The 15,631-nt window shown below is 49.4% G+C and overlaps 7 protein-coding genes across 7 annotated transcripts; 3 read left to right on the plus strand and 4 right to left on the minus strand.

The window, feature by feature from the left end:
• Window positions 1–185: 185 nt before the first annotated feature.
• Window positions 186–1,002, minus strand: ANOM_008459 (uncharacterized protein; the record flags this gene model as incomplete). The annotated part of the gene is made up of 2 exons (XM_015553715.1): window positions 186–602; window positions 679–1,002. 2 exons carry the CDS (start codon window positions 1,000–1,002, stop codon window positions 186–188), a joined length of 741 nt encoding a protein of 246 aa, XP_015403119.1.
• A 1,144-nt stretch (window positions 1,003–2,146) lies between these two features.
• Window positions 2,147–3,974, minus strand: ANOM_008460 (amino acid permease; the record flags this gene model as incomplete). The annotated part of the gene is made up of 6 exons (XM_015553716.1): window positions 2,147–2,934; window positions 2,989–3,358; window positions 3,417–3,427; window positions 3,492–3,571; window positions 3,628–3,812; window positions 3,873–3,974. 6 exons carry the CDS (start codon window positions 3,972–3,974, stop codon window positions 2,147–2,149), a joined length of 1,536 nt encoding a protein of 511 aa, XP_015403126.1.
• An 862-nt stretch (window positions 3,975–4,836) lies between these two features.
• On the plus strand, window positions 4,837–6,191 carry ANOM_008461 (uncharacterized protein; the record flags this gene model as incomplete). The annotated part of the gene is made up of 5 exons (XM_015553717.1): window positions 4,837–5,016; window positions 5,076–5,180; window positions 5,251–5,453; window positions 5,677–5,744; window positions 5,803–6,191. The coding sequence occupies 5 exons, from the start codon at window positions 4,837–4,839 to the stop codon at window positions 6,189–6,191; spliced, it is 945 nt and encodes a 314-aa protein (XP_015403115.1).
• Window positions 6,192–6,692: 501 nt separating this feature from the next.
• ANOM_008462 (putative MFS monocarboxylate transporter) lies at window positions 6,693–7,885 on the minus strand (the record flags this gene model as incomplete). The annotated part of the gene is made up of 2 exons (XM_015553718.1): window positions 6,693–7,306; window positions 7,366–7,885. 2 exons carry the CDS (start codon window positions 7,883–7,885, stop codon window positions 6,693–6,695), a joined length of 1,134 nt encoding a protein of 377 aa, XP_015403127.1.
• A 1,605-nt stretch (window positions 7,886–9,490) lies between these two features.
• On the plus strand, window positions 9,491–10,852 carry ANOM_008463 (dihydroorotase). Its single transcript, XM_015553719.1, has 4 exons — window positions 9,491–9,553; window positions 9,609–9,688; window positions 9,763–10,214; window positions 10,272–10,852. The coding sequence occupies exons 1-4, from the start codon at window positions 9,499–9,501 to the stop codon at window positions 10,753–10,755; spliced, it is 1,071 nt and encodes a 356-aa protein (XP_015403116.1). The 5' UTR covers window positions 9,491–9,498; the 3' UTR covers window positions 10,756–10,852.
• ANOM_008464 (MIND complex subunit MTW1) lies at window positions 10,845–12,014 on the minus strand (the record flags this gene model as incomplete). Its single annotated transcript, XM_015553720.1, has 3 exons — window positions 10,845–11,474; window positions 11,535–11,861; window positions 11,961–12,014. The coding sequence occupies 3 exons, from the start codon at window positions 12,012–12,014 to the stop codon at window positions 10,845–10,847; spliced, it is 1,011 nt and encodes a 336-aa protein (XP_015403125.1).
• A 1,159-nt stretch (window positions 12,015–13,173) lies between these two features.
• Window positions 13,174–15,411, plus strand: ANOM_008465 (uncharacterized protein; the record flags this gene model as incomplete). The annotated part of the gene is made up of 5 exons (XM_015553721.1): window positions 13,174–13,611; window positions 13,674–14,302; window positions 14,693–14,781; window positions 14,834–14,892; window positions 14,956–15,411. 5 exons carry the CDS (start codon window positions 13,174–13,176, stop codon window positions 15,409–15,411), a joined length of 1,671 nt encoding a protein of 556 aa, XP_015403124.1.
• Window positions 15,412–15,631: the final 220 nt, after the last annotated feature.

The following is a 15,631-nucleotide window of genomic DNA, read 5'->3' on the forward strand; positions in this document are numbered from 1 at the left end:
ATTGCAACCGACAAACACCAGAAGAAATACACATAATCCTAGAAATTACTCCACATACATATGCCTAACCAGAGACAAGCGACATAGACTAAAACCCTAACTAAAATCCCCCCCCCCCCAGCACAACAATGAACCCAGCAGTATGTGCCTACACCCAACCCCGAACCAATACCAACACATAACCTTCAAGTACCCGGATACTTCGCCATGATATCAATCTTCCGCAGCGGAGAAGTATCCTGTCCCCGTTGCCGGGAGACACTTCTCTCAAACCAAACCCCCACACCGGCGGCCACCCCCATGAGGATCGCCAGCCCGACAGCCAGTCCTGTCAGGACAAACGACGCCCGGGTGAGCGCACAGTCACGCGCAAAACGCGCCGGCGGCGGGGTGACGGTGTCATCTACCTTCGACGACAGCGGCCCATGCACCGTTTTCCACTTGCAGGTCCACGAATGGAGCGTTTCTACTTCCGAGAACCCGTTTGGGGGATTCGAGCCCGGGAGATGGATGGCGAATATGAGGCCCACTAGTGCTGTGAGGAAGCCCGAGATGGCGATGGCTGTGGTGGTGATGTTTTGTCGTTTGATATGTGCGTGGGGCTTGGGGGAGTTAGCAAAGATAGGTTGGGGGGCCGATAAACTTGTCATGGTACTAGCTGAGACAGAGCTAACTCACAGAAGGAAGCAGAGCGATGACGGTGTATGTTAAATTCAGGAATGCAAGGATGCAGCCGCAGGACAGCAATGCGACGGTCGGGCGGATGTCGAAGTTCAACGGCCAGAGATATAGCCCGACCTTGCCGTATGCTGATGTCGCTCGATAGTGCTGGAAAGGCACTGCCTCGCATCCTATGATGGAGACGGCGACGCCGAAGATGATGATACCCAGAGCGAGTCGGACCCAATGGAGATATTGAACCCTTGTGAGATATTTCGACTCGTCTGCATCTGAGGCGCAGGACACATGGTAGGAGACTGAACTGGTGGAGCCGGTATCCATATCAAGTACACTCTGAAGATACAGAATAGTATTGCACAATATCGAGTTAATTAGAAGAGAATTGCCTGCAACCTCTACAGATAAAAACAGAAGAAGATTATGAAAGGAGGGACTCAGAATTATAAAGCGAGCGACGAGCACAACGGCTGGGAAAAGAGACCAAATAAGAGATGAAGAAGGAGTTCGTAATCCTGGAGAACCAGGGAGCGTTTAAAATATTACAGCTTGTAAGCGCAGTTCTTTGGTTTGACCATCCATCAGTGGGTTCAGTTCATCCCCAGTCCAACAAATGCCGAGATGGCCTAATATAGATCACACCAGTCAAGTACTCGGATTAACCGCTCATGCACAAATTAGCTTCTGCAGATTTCTGCACGACCACACCTTAGCCATGGAAAAATAAACATAGGTCAATGCGCTCGCTCTAGACTGACCAGGGCGCTTAATGGGAAGAGATACACTCGGATACACCAATCAGCGGCTATTCTGGGTAGGCGTTCACGATGCATGAATCTCACAACTAGACCATCCTTACCCTATGATATGCTCAAGAAGACGCCACCTGGTTTCGTAGTGTGTTATAGTCGGCTACACATATGTCGATAGGCACAGTCATTGGCCTTGGACTGTATGACCCGCCGAGGTCGAGATTACCTGGGGGGCATGGTCTCTAGGGGTTCTAATATGAAAGGTCAAAACACAATCCTTGGATATTCAGGTAGAGTCTATACAGAGCAATTTCCGTGGTTGAAGTTGCAGTGAACTGTTTCATCGTGTCACGTTTCACATAAAGACTCCTAGACATTTCTCCGCCATTTAATGTATACGAAGTACACCGAGCTTCATATGGACGCTTAAGCGCCGTAGACTTGAGAATCTGGCTCCTCTAGAACTCATCGGTAAGTGTTCAAAGTAGAGCTATTTTTTGGCACTGAGAACTAGCTGTTGATAATAATATAAGAGAGAAAGTGGATAGAGAAGAACAAAGTTTCTTTTGGTCTATAATGAGAATATGAGATATGCACTTTGCATCACCTAGCCTATACAAGAGCCACCATGGACAACCTCATTACGTATACTCCCGCTCAGTTGCGATAGTCGAGTATCACAAGAATTGGTCCAGACATAAGCCGTCTAGAACCTTTCATTCTCTGGAGAAATTCATTGTAGGTCCGTTCCATTTGTGGCGCCCACGAACCAACCAATCCACACAAGCAAATACCATGACAAAACCAAGCACGGGGCCAGCGTAATTCATACCCTCAGGAGTTACCGGTACCTCAGGTGGGAAGGGTAAGAAGATTGCAAAGTAAGTGGCGAAAAGAATGGCCACCATATTTATCGGGAGACCCCATTTGCCAAGCGAGAATTCGCCCTTTGGAATATCTCTAGGGGCTGTAAAACGCTTGAATACTAGGAATACAAGAGGGATAAGGTAGGAGATAAATATGCCCTCAGTACTTAAGGATAAGATCGCATTGAACGCGGCGGTGGATCCGATTTGGATAAAGGAAAGAGCAACCACGCAGGCTGCCACGAGAAAAAGGGCTCGAACGGGGATTTTGAGGCGAGGGTCGACTTTGACAAAAAAGTTGGAGAATGGTAGACCGTTGTCTCGAGCGAAAGCCCAGGTCAACCGAGTGACGGAGGCGAGGCTGTTGAAGAGGGCAACCCAACCGGGGAGAATACCCAGCGCCATAAGGACATATGTAGCGGCGAGGTTGTTGCCGCTGGCTTGATAGGCGATCTGGATGACAGGATAGCCCGTCACGCTAGTAAGTGCCTCCTTGTAATTTCCCATGCAGTAAAGCACGGTGATAGCATAACTAAAGGCCATGACGGCATTGATAAGTGTACCCCAAATCATGGATCTTGGGATGGCAGTTTTCGCATTCTTGACTTCTTCGGCCATGTGAATGACACCATCAACACCTGAAGTATTTAGTGAAGTGAAGTGTATGGAGCTGCGCATAGACCAAAGCGTACCGGTAAAAGGCGCTATAACGCCCAGGAGTCCAACAGAAAATACCACCCCTGGGTCCTTCCAGCCACTGAGTCCACTGACAAAGTTGTCCCAAACAAAAGCGTCAGTATTTCGAGGGGCCAGAATGAGAAAAACAGCAATAGTCACAGGCAAGAAGACACAATGCATGATACCAGCAGCGACCTCGACGAGAGGGAGGAGGCGACGAGCAAAGACATTAATGATGATTGGGATAAGAAGGACTGCCCACATAAGCAAGGTGCCATGCCATCTTTGTTTGTCGTACTCAGGATGGCTCAGGACAACCATTCCTGCGATCTGGTTACCGATAATGAACGGGGCAATGCACACAAGGGCGGCCCATGAGAAAACCTATGTTTAATCTTAGCATGGTACCCGATGAGCCTTGAGAAGACAATGTCGATCGTACCGTGACCCATCCTGGATAGTGACAATTTAGTGCTTTAATTAAATAAATGTTGCGAATCCTGATCAAACCGCCTACCTTGGAAGAAGCTAAAGAACCGACGATACCCCGGGGCGAGGATATATGTCCAATGATACTGTGCGCCAGCTGTGGGATGTCTAGTCGATATGGTCAGCGATGTCATCTCTGCCAGAGTGTATTCGGTATCTCGTACACAGTAGCCAGCTCAGCTAAAGAGCAAGCAATTGCCAAGTTTCCGATTGCACTGATGATAAGCCCATAGACAATAACTGCAGGGCCGCCATTGAAAAGACCGGCCTGCAAACCTGCACCCGTTGTCTCCCACGAAGCAACTAACGTGGCAGAGAACGCCAAGGAAGAGAAGAAATTCAAATATCTCTATTGAAACAATAGGGCTCAGCATACGAAATGCAATTCATTGAGTCAAATAGCACATACTTCTAACTTCTGTCCCTGGCGATACTCAACGCCGCCATCATAAGCTGCTGGCGCTGATTGAATAGCACTGCCACTTTTCATCTCAACTTCGTCGTCATACATCTTCTTACCTAAGGTGAATCTGGCATACAAGCTGAAAGGCCCGAGAACAAAGAGTGATATTCAGAATAAGGGGTAGTAGGTAACGTTCCCTTTTTAAGCGTCGGGCGTCGAACGAAGCATTGGCCTGGATAATGGGATGATGGGATCGAAAGGTCCCATTCTCCTAGACATGGTGCTTGCAAGTAAATTAATTAATGCGGGTATTTCATATGCCTCGGTTATACCCCTGTATGAATCCATGTCGCTGTCGAGAGAGATCTGCGACGCTGTTGCAGTATGATCTGGAAGAGTTGTAACTCCAAAGGAAGCCAGCATGCGAAGGGCTGATGCTTGCGCACACCCTAAATAACATCCACCATTATGATTGAGGGATTCTGCCGCAGTGGGGAAGGCTAACTGCGCGGAATAGTCTTAGTGCTTCCCTAGCAGGAGCCGGGCTTCTGATCCCCGTCTCTTTGTCCCTCAGGGATTCACAACTAGTTAGCCCTACCACATCACTGCCAAGTCCGGCGATTACTACGTTAGTTGTCTCAGGATAGCAATCCCGGTCGTAATGCGCTCTGTGACTGGTAAACTATGCACCTCGTCTGGTTTAAGAGTTTTTCTCTTGCGTGGTCCTGTGGCATCCCGCCGGAACACGGCGTGCTTCAGGCAGAGCCAAGTTCGGAGCCCCTGGGGCACGATCCTGATGGACGTCGCGAAGTCTTCATCCAGTTGGAGCATGGATTATGATCCGACTCCCCAGGGATGCATCCAAATTCAAAGCTCGTAGACCTTATAGTCATACTCGAGGCTATGCTGCCTTCTCTCTCAATCCTCTCCTGCCGATACGTCTTGACTATGGTGCCCTCTTGTGTTGACCATGTCCAATGCAAAAGCCCCTTACCAGGCCCTCTCAGATGACAACCGTGGGCCACTCATCACTCTTGTCTCTGTTACTCTTCTCATCGTTACGTTCATCTTTGTTGCCGCAAAACTGGGATCAGTGATATACTTCAAGCAACGGCGGCCGGCAGTCAATACTCCCATCTGGGTGGCTCTAGTTGGTACCCGTCTGAGTGATTCAAATACACACTTATCCTGACTACATACCCCATCAAGATACTGTCAATCGTCCAGGTGGTGCTCATGCAAAAGTCCATCCAACATGGATTGGGAAGACATATACAGACGCTCACGTCGGCCGAGATACGTCAATCCAGCAAAGTAAGCCGAGCACGGCCATTCTCACAGCAAACCCTACTTATCCCCATGTCCAAACCACTTACACTCTCAGTTCTATTACGCCGCCCAGCTCACCCACATCATCATTCTGTCACTCTCAAAGCTCTCAACCACACTCCTCCTCCGGACCCTAACCCCAAGCAAAGGCATCCGCCAAAGCTGCACCATCACTGTCGGCCTCATAGGCGCCTGGACAGCATTCGCGTTCTTCGGAATCGCCTTCCAATGCCCCCTCCCAGAGCCCTGGCTCTACACGTCCGAAAGATGCACAGGGGCAATGCTCTACCCAATCTCGACATTCCACATCCTCACCGAGCTAATCATACTCGCAATCCCCTTCATCATGATGCGCAACGTGCAAATAACACCAGCCCGAAGAATGAAAATCCTCTGCTCCTTCTCAGCCCGGATCACGCACGTCCCCCCTTCGATAGACTCATATCTGGCAAATTGAACTAACGTAACTACCCAAAAACAGGGTCATCGGCCTCGCAATCGCCCATCTAGCCCTCCTGCCCCCGTTCCTCAACTCACCAGATACAACATGTCCGTTTCCCCCCGGCCTCTATGTACCATCATCCAAAAATCTAATGGAAATATACAGGGACAATCGTCAACCCAACAATCTGTGCACAAGCCATGATGTGCGTCTCCGTTACCATCGCCTGTCTGCCAACCCTCTATCATATATTCGCTGGCTTCCACTCCGGTCTTCTTACGACTCGACTGCCGGATGAAGTGGAGCTCGGACATCCTGATCGAAGTGTCTATGATACAGGTCGTAGGACTAAATGTAGCTTTTATACGGATACCGCGCGCTTGAGTAATATGACGCCGTCGGTGGTTACGGATATTACTTCTTCGCGGAGGAATCGGGAGAGGGCGAGTGAGAGTACGGAGAGTTTGGAACGTTTGACGCGGGTTTCGACTCGGGAGGGCGTGCTTAGGACGGTGGATATTACAGTGGAGGTGCAGGAGCAGGTGAGGAGGTGAGGGGTTGGTTTTTGGTTTGGGTTGGAGCTGTGGATTTCTGTGGATTCAAAGGGAAGGGAGTGTAGGGCATAGTATAGCGTTGGAAGTCGATTCCGCTAATAGCTGTTGAATACGTTATGTTTCTCTGGCGCGATTTTTACTTCTGTATAATCTTTGGGCTTGCATGATTCAAGTCATGTTATATTTGCAATAAACGGGGATATCTGTCAATCTCTGATCCGGAACAAATGGTAATGGTAGAAGGATAATATGCGTCGTAAATGATCTTTGAAATGCTTCTTCTTGATCTGATTTTGAACAATGAAATAGTACCCGGAAGACCTAGACCTCAGTGGATGCACTATTCTAGCCCTTTCTGACGATCATACCGCCAGATGGCCAGTAGAGGCACCATCAAGAAGATCCCCCCGCCAGCCATGACAACACCGCTGAATACCTGCAGTCCAAGATACCCATTTCCTCCGCCATGGCCCTCAATGGCGCCAGCAATAGGCGCCCCAATCAGCACCCCCAGCTCGCTGTAAACCACAGCATGCCCATACGGGTCCCAATCATCGCCGGAGTGGGTGAGACAACGGGGTGCGCGATCACCAAAGGATTTGCTGATATCAGAGCTCCGGAGGAGATGCCAAATAATACACAAAACGTGATGAAGTAGGCCTGCGTCTTGACGCCAATCCAACCCAAAATCAACGCTGCCGATGTGGTCACACTGACACTCAGGATCAAGCCAGCGCCTAGTCGTTGCGTCAACAACGCTGACCCTAAACGGCCCACGGCAGAGCCGGCGTTCAAGATTGACACGAGATAGAAGCTCATTTCTGTCGAAGTCTCGAGGACCTGCGAGGCAAAGAAAGGTACATAAAACAGCGGTACGAAATAGGCCATGAACATGAGAAAATTAGCGGCCCCGCAGGCATTGAAGCTCCACTCCTTGAACGCACCCCAATGGATTAGCTGTCGTGGGGAACTGCGTTTCGGCTTAGTGGTCGCCATCAGCAGAGGAACCGCGATACATGAACAGCCCAGTTGGATGAACCCCATTACTCGCGCCGTCCAGGGGAAGCCGATCTGAGGCTGCAAGTGTATGAAGATAATGGGAAATAGAACTCCGCCTGATGTTTGTTAGTCATGAATAGGGCTTGCAGTAAGCTATCAGGCTATCGATAAATACCAATACTGGCACCACAGGTCACCAGGCCGAGGGCAATACCCTTGCGGCTCGTGAAGCTGGTTAACACTAGGGACAGGGCAGGCACATAGATGAGCCCGCTACCGATTCCGCAGCAGAATCCCTGGGATAAGAGCACTTGGTAGTACTTTTGAGAAAGGCTTAACATCATAAGACCAAGCGTAGTCAAGAAGCATCCGGCGACCATAAGATGAATTAAGAAACCCCGGTCGAACAGTGGGCCAGCTATAACACCAGTGGAAATCAGAAAGAAGGCATTAACAGTGCCAATCCACGATAGCTGTGACGGTGAACTATCTCTTAAGAGATCCGTCTGGTAAAAGTGTTGGAAGGCGCCGTAGGCCGTCGAAAAGCCCCAGGTGGTGAAAAACAAGAGAAAGCCAGCAAACACACCCACCCATGCTGCAAAACCACCGTTTGGGGGAGAAGGAGCTGGCGAACTCGCCGGGGGTAATATAGCCGTCTCTTGAGGTGCTATGGTAGGCTTATCGGTGGCAACCATAGTTGCGCACCTTCCATTGATGTTCTGGCTCACACACAAAGGTAGAGAACTCAACCATCGGAAGACCGGTGTGACGAGCAGAAATGAAGTATATGTATACGCTGGTGGGGAAAGAGGTTAAAACCATGATGTCCAATAGACAAAGGTACCTCAACCCTAGTAACAAAGGCAATACCAGGAGCTATCACAGACTATCGAAAAGCCATAGTTTAGAGCCTCGGCACAAAGTCTTTACGACTTTGTTAGCTTCGTCGCTCTCGTCAGCATTGTTTGAATGCGACGACACGATTGGACTGACCAGTCCAAGACACGAGTCGTTTCCAAATGAGCCGGGGATACTTTTCCTATTATAGAGGAAGCCTCCAACTTCCAAGGAATCCGTCATATGGGATGACTTAATACCGGGATTCTTTGATGCCACGCTGTCTAGCCAATAACGACACTTAGGGCTGATGTGAGCTGCGGCTGCGGCGCGACGAACCTCAGAATCTCCCAAAAAGCTCACAACAAGACAATTAGGAAGCCTCGTTCTTACCTCTGCTTGAGTCAATGTTCTACCTTGGCTGACCTCTTCGTTTTTTCAGTAAGATGTAGCAGATGAGCCAGCTCACTGTCACGTAATGCCCTCTTGTATCGCCCCTTCGGGGTGTGATTCTATCACTAGTCCTGTCGCCCTCTGTCATAACTCCACATTAAGGATCGCCGTGAGCCAACTCTACGTCTAGGGAATCACCATATTATCCCTGCTGTGTTCCCATATAACCAGCCAACCAGCTCCAGCTTACTTAGACTATCCCATATCAGCCTCCCGAAAGATTTGGAATAGTTGTCAACTTCATTCGTGACGCCACCGCCCAAGGGTATCACTTGGCAGTGCTACCTTTGACGAACTGGATCCCTGACGATCCTAGATTTGGACCCCTGTGCGCCAATTGGGAGGCCCATCTTCGACGGTACCAAGCGCTAGCTAAGAGAATTAGCATTTGCATTGTGCCCGGATCGATTGTCCAGATGCTTCCAGACCAGAACGCTCTGGTCAATCGACCCAAGTTGGAAAATGCGCCCACTTCATATCCAATACCGGTGAAGGCCTGGACCGATGGAGTGTAGACCTCTCCAATCATCTGGAACAGTCCCCTCAAGTAATCTAGGCTCCTTTGGATCCGGTGGAATTGCTTGTCTGGTGGGATTTGGCATTTCCCGGAAGCCAGGCAAGAGTTTATACATCAAGGTGCGAAAATCACCATCGTGTACACGCTATAGGCACAAAGCGGAGCCACCGGTGCCTGCCATCGGTGGAAACCTTCAGTAAACTAGCCAAAGAGAAGTCTCGGATATGTCATGGGGTGATGATTCAGTCAACAGAGAAATACTTGTACACTTTCAAATTTATCGGTCGGTCGGTAGGAACTTGATGAGCCCCACCCAATCAAAGCAAAGGCTGCCCCGCGATTTAAATCGGAAAAAAATCATGGCGGGGAAAAGGAAAAGAAACATACAATCTACTAGCAGAGTAGCAATTGAGAACTGGTCGGTGATCTCCTCTCTACCCCCCTTTGGCTAACTCTTCTGACCGAGCATTCTATTTTCATTTCTAGAACAACACTTTCGCCATGCCTCTCTCCAAGCTCCAGGGCGCGAAGCTCCCCGCGTCGGCCGACTTCCATGGTGCGTTGACCCCAATGTACTCCACGACAATAATTGACCGGGAAGCGCTGCGCAGTACACCTTCGCGATGGTGACATGATGGACCTGGTTACGCCTACAATCAGACAAGGTGGTGTGAACACCGTTTTCGTCATGGTAAGGAGTTGATTGATTCCAATGGACCTCGGTCTAATACATTCGATACTCATGGGACTGGAACAACAATTTAGCCCAACCTGGTGCCGCCAGTGACAACCGTCGACCGCGCGCTCGACTACAAGAAGCGCCTGCAAGCCATTGAACCCAATGTGAACTTCCTCATGTCGCTGTACCTCCACGAGTCCGTGACCCCGGAAACCATCATCGACGCCAAGAAGCGCGGTATCACCGGTGTCAAGAGCTATCCAGCAGGCGTTACCACCAACTCGTCCTCCGGTGTGGTGGATTATACCCAGTTTTACCCGGTCTTTGCAGAGATGGAGCGTCAGGACATGATTCTGAATCTTCATGGAGAAGTCCCTTCCACTGGCGATGTGACCGTCCTGTCGGCGGAGGAGCGCTTCCTCCCCACTTTGTTGCAATTGCACGAGCGTTTCCCTAAGCTCCGCATTATTCTGGAGCACTGCACTACAGCAGCTGCTGTAGAGGCCGTGAAGAAGTGCGGCCCTACCGTGGCAGCAACGTTGGTCCCCCGGTTACACTTTGCAATGGATACATGCTGACGGTCAGGGATCAAAAGCATTACCGCCCATCATCTTTCCATCATCATCGACAACTGGGCTGGCGACCCGTTCTGTTTCTGCAAGCCTGTCGCTAAAACACCTGCGGATCGTGACGCTCTCCTGCGCACAGCAGCATCTGGCAACCCCAAATTCTTTTTCGGCTCCGATAGTGCCCCTCACCCGGCAGCCTCCAAGAGGGGTGGAGACAAAATCGCGGCGGGCGTCTTTACCCAGCCATACACAACCCAGGTCGTGTTGGACTCCTTCGAGCAGGCATGTGAAAAGGGTATCCTCAAGGAGGAAGACATCACCCCTGAGGTGGTTGAAGGCTTCATGAGCAAATTCGGCCGCCAATTCTATGGTATTGGTGAGGAACAGAAGGAGTTCATTACCCTCGAGAAGAAAGACGAAAAGATCGTAAACCTTTTGCAGTCGGACAAAGTGGACGTGGTCCCATTCAGACGGGACCAGCAGACATGGAGCGTGTCCTGGTCTTCCTAAGCCCATATTGACCTTATGCCAGAAATAAATTGCTATCACGATAGCCAATGGCGCATGACTATGCCATCCATTTCCGTCCATCGTCCTTCTTATTCTGACATTTTGTCGCCTTGCGTAAGCATTCCTGTGACCGCCTCGAGCGCCTGCGCTTCGGAAATATCGATCTTTCTTCCGGCGACAACAGGATTGCCGTCACAGCCCACCCCAAGCTGGCCAGTTCGTTCGAGATGCAGGCGGATTCTGCTCTCGATGTATTCCCTTCTCTCGTCGCGTTTAGAATTTGCTTCGGTGGTGTCCGCCGATTTAGGCAGAGTAGCTAACTTAGGCCGGAGCTGCTTCAGTAGCGCTTGCAGGGCTGGCAGTTGAGATAATATAAAAGTCGTATTCGTGGTGAGCGGTGTGTGTTTAGCATTCGACCCAACAGCAGCGCCAACTCGTAATTGCTTCGCCGCGGGGCTCTCCGTTAAGAATGATAGATCCAAGTCTTTGTTTGTAGGAAGTGCAGGCGTCTCGGAGCTGCCCTCCTGTTTAGCACTTGTCGCGCCGTCGGCTCCTTTAACGGTGGATAAGATCGATCGCAGCTGGGAGATGACCGCATCGTTCCGAGCGGTCTCTTGTTTCAAAGCTCGGTTCAATTTCTTGGTTTCCTGTAATTTTTTGCGTAGAGCAACAATCGTGTCCGGGGTAGGTGCGTTGGAGGACGGATTCAGATCCAGGCCCTGAAACGATACATTGTCAGTTTTTACCCAGGACCATTGTCACCCAAACACATAGCGCACCTCATAATGCTTTAGTCGAATCCACCCTAGCAAGTCATCGTCCACTCGAAACGAGTTTCGCAGGACAATAATCTCGAACTTATCAAATGCCTTGTCGACGGTCGCCTCAAGAAGGGTTTCAAGTTTGTGCAGTCCATCTTCTATCTCCAGTCTCGCCTCAGGGTAAACAACGTTCCCATCCTCATCTGTATCTGGGATGGTCGAACCGTTGGTCGCGTGTGAGAAACCCAACCGCTCGGGAGGGGTGGAGAGCAAGCCGGCTTCGAGACTCGAGATAGCTTGATAGATCAGATTATTGATCGAGTTGATCACGTCATCTACAAGGGACTGCGACCAGAGTATTAGCTTCGGTTATCTCAAGAAAAAGTGGTATGAGGGGTAAGGGAGGCGCATGTCTGAGACAAGGCGTTTACCAGAAATACTGACCAGCGGAGTATAGCTGAAATGCTCTGTGAGCAGAGACTTTGTCGCGTCATCCATCTTTATGAGGTCCTTAGACTGGAATCATGCTTTGTCTAAGCAAATGGAAAGTGTAGGTGGGGGAGTCCTCTTCATGAGGGTCGCGTTGCGCGGGAAATCAAACAATAGTTGAGTTTCTCTGAAGGTCCTCACGCGAACGATAATTTGCCAAGACCGTAACATTGTTTTGTCCCTTCGATCCAATCATTCCTCCATGGTCATTTAATGGCTTCTCTTGACTGGGCCCCAGATCAAAGAGAGCACTTCAAGACTCTCTAGGACCCACTAACACGCTGTAGGATCGGGAAACATACTTGTATATAATCCAGTTTTCCCAATATATTTCCGTCTCCCTTCTCTCCACTCGTTTTATGTTTACCGTTCCAAATACACGAGTCATCCCCACTGCCCTAGCCAGCCCAGGTTGATTGGCATTCTATGTTACCAAATGAAGCAGATGGGGAAATTAATCCATGACTATGTATTCAGACCAGACGAATCATGACGCAAATGCTAATTGGTCTGACAATATACAACAATTGCCGGCAGCGGCAGTGAGAACGAGGCCTCCCTCTTCGTCAGACTATGAAGTACTAGCCTCCAGGAATCTTGTTGACATGATGCATCTTATATTGTGGGGGCATTGTGTCATAAGCTGGTATTTGTGTTGCACTGGAGGCCAGCCTTGGTTTATGGGAGAAAGACACCAATAAGGAGTTTCACTCTGAGCATGGCATACTTCATGTGTCAGATGTGAATCAGATGAGGCTTGAAGCGAAGATATCTGTCACTTGTCTTTGCATGTTCCAGGCAGTGATTCCATCCCAACTAGAATTACACCAAGAACTGCAGACAACCGAAAGCAAAAGCTGCACTAAAAGACAGTGTGCTACTATCACTAACTTGGCTACAGCTACTATGTTCACTGCGGAAGTACATTCCTCCCATATGGAGAGTAGTGCCTTCCTGTTGCAGTGAAGAGTTTCGACTTCTCCACGATGTGAGCTAGGGAAGGAGAAGGGAAATACACGACGACTCCTGCAATTGTCTGTCTTTCCTCATCTGTCTTTTTTCTTTTCTTTCAACAACTCACCTGTGGCGCTCTAGCTATAGGGCACTTAGTTATAGCTAAAGAACTGTCGCCCTAATCTTTAACTAACACATCTCATACATACTTAAGATGGTCTCGGGACAACAGAAATTGGACTTATCTCTCCTGAGACGACGACATGACCCCTCGCCGACATCTTCCGCGAGCCTTTCACCAACAGTTCCCACCCTTGAATCACCGGTGTCATTTCAGGCGTTGGCAGTCAGAGCCGTCTCCGACACGACGATGACACAGCGAAACAAGCTCGATAGGCCGCCCGCTAGGCCTTCCATGTTCATTGAGGAGACGGATGATGATGATTCAATGCTTCCAAAACTGACTCGTGGCACACCTGCAGACCCGAAGTCTGCAGGTGTGATAGGTAAAAGCGTTGAGGAGGAGCCAGTGCGACGAGCAAAAAGTCAGTACTTCGACGGTTTTTTCAGCGCACGCGGGCAAGAGCTGTCACTCAGGGATCGATTGAGTCAAACATCAGTCATTGTGGCTGAGCTTAAGCTTAGCAAGACGGTACGTGTGTGCTACATCCCATTTGGAGCTCGAAAACCTCTAGAAACTAATAGCATATTCAGGTTACAGACGATGAAGCCCTTGTTTCGGTGGTCTCATCTCGCTTAGCGCATATCTATCAGAGACACGAATCGTCTATGATGGTTACCATACAGCAGAATGTATGTATTCGCTTTGGTACCTCGAAGGACCCATCATATTTGTTGAAGCTCTACACACTCCCATGCCTCATAGGCTCTATCACCAATCTTCGCCGCACCTCTCTGATCCAGTCAGCTCTGAGGGACCTTCTGCAGATTGAACCGTATCGCGGTGTAGTCCTTTATCTTCCAGTTCCTGAAGAGAACTTTGCGACAAATGGTGTGACTTACATGGGCGAAATCGCACGCCATGAACCTCGGACCGATGACGATGACCCGGGTATCCTCCGAAACATCTCACGGGGTTTGAGTAGAAGGCTGAAATCGAACAGCGCCCACAGCGCGCCTCGTTCTGAGGCAACAACTTCTTCATGGGATCCTGAAACTGATGCTCGAACGTCAACATCAGTGAGAGGAAATGATTCTTTGCAAAGCGAGGGCTCTCGAGAAGCAGAGGCGTTAAGCCAAGGCAACAGTAGAGGATCCAAGAGTCTGCGACACTTCCTTTCCCGTCGCGTGCAGAACCCTACTGGAGGAGTAGAGGACAAGCGGTAATGGTGGGCCTTTTTCTCCCTTCTCTTCTGTATTAGTTTTCATGTCTTTTGTTGTATGGCATAACGAAGTGAACGCGCTGTCTTTTTTATAATTGGCCCGGCTGGCTCAGAAACATTGAGAACCCATTGGCAGGTACTAGCTGTAGTTAACTCTGTACACCGATATCAGTTCAGGATATCTTTTAACATGCTATGAGGCAATTGCCCTATTGTTTTTAACATCATCCGCTCTTTCGGAAATACCACTCCGTAGTCATCGACAAACACGAGCCGCGTAATGCAACTTCCTCTTGTGACTCACTTGCTATTCATCTCGACCTTTGAATGCATCTCTACACTTGAAAGTCTCAACACAGCAAGCTGATAGTGAAGAAAATACAGAGATAGCCTCACCATGGCTTCGAAAGTAACCAGCAGCAGCATAAGAGAAATTCAAGGCGATCTCTTCGACGCGCCAGACGGAGCAGCCTTGATCCGTACGTGACCTAGGAAATCAAGATGTCTTTACAGCTAACATGGCTATCTTAGACGCATGTAACTGTATCGGGTCCTGGGGCGGCGGGATTGCAAAAGCCTTCAAACAGAAAGTACTTACTATATCACCCACCTCTATCCTGTCCCTCCCATCAATCAACCATTAACCAACACAGTATCCGGCTGCATACAACATCTACCACTCGCACTGCCAGAAATACAAATTCAGCCCGGAGTCCATAGTAGCTCCAGACCAGCCAAACAATCCACAGCTGTCCACCAGAAACAGAAATATCCGATTACCGGAGGGCACAGCTCTCATCATTCCGCCCCAGGAAACGGACTACAGGGGTAAGAGCAAGAAACACTGGATCATCTGCCTGTTCACTTCGCGCAATTTCGGGAAGAGGGTCAGTCCGCCTGAGGTCATTATCCAGAATACTGAGCTCGCTGTCGCAGATATGGTGAGGCAGATCGATGAGCTTCGTGCTGACGAGTCGGGAATTGGGGAGCTTTGGTCGTGTCGCTTTAACTCGGGGCTGTTTGGTGTTAAGTGGGAGCTTTCAAGGAGGGTTTTGGAAGAGTCGGGTCTGGATTTTACTGTTGTACGGCCGGAGGATGAAGATGAGTGATCTTTCTTTCTTTAGTATCTTCCTGGTGTTTCAAGGTTGTTGGATGCATGAACATGGACCACAGATGCTGTTTATTCTTATTCCATATGCAGTCCCAAAAAGCCAATGTCTTCAATATTATTTTTAATATATTACAATCTATTTATTTCCCATAAATTATACTGAACATTACCCATTTCACAAAAAACACATAGATATCAACAAATCACCTGACTTCGCG

The sequence above is a fragment of the Aspergillus nomiae genome (genome assembly GCF_001204775.2).
Source record: "Aspergillus nomiae NRRL 13137 chromosome Unknown contig00368, whole genome shotgun sequence".
Classification (NCBI taxonomy): domain Eukaryota; kingdom Fungi; phylum Ascomycota; class Eurotiomycetes; order Eurotiales; family Aspergillaceae; genus Aspergillus; species Aspergillus nomiae.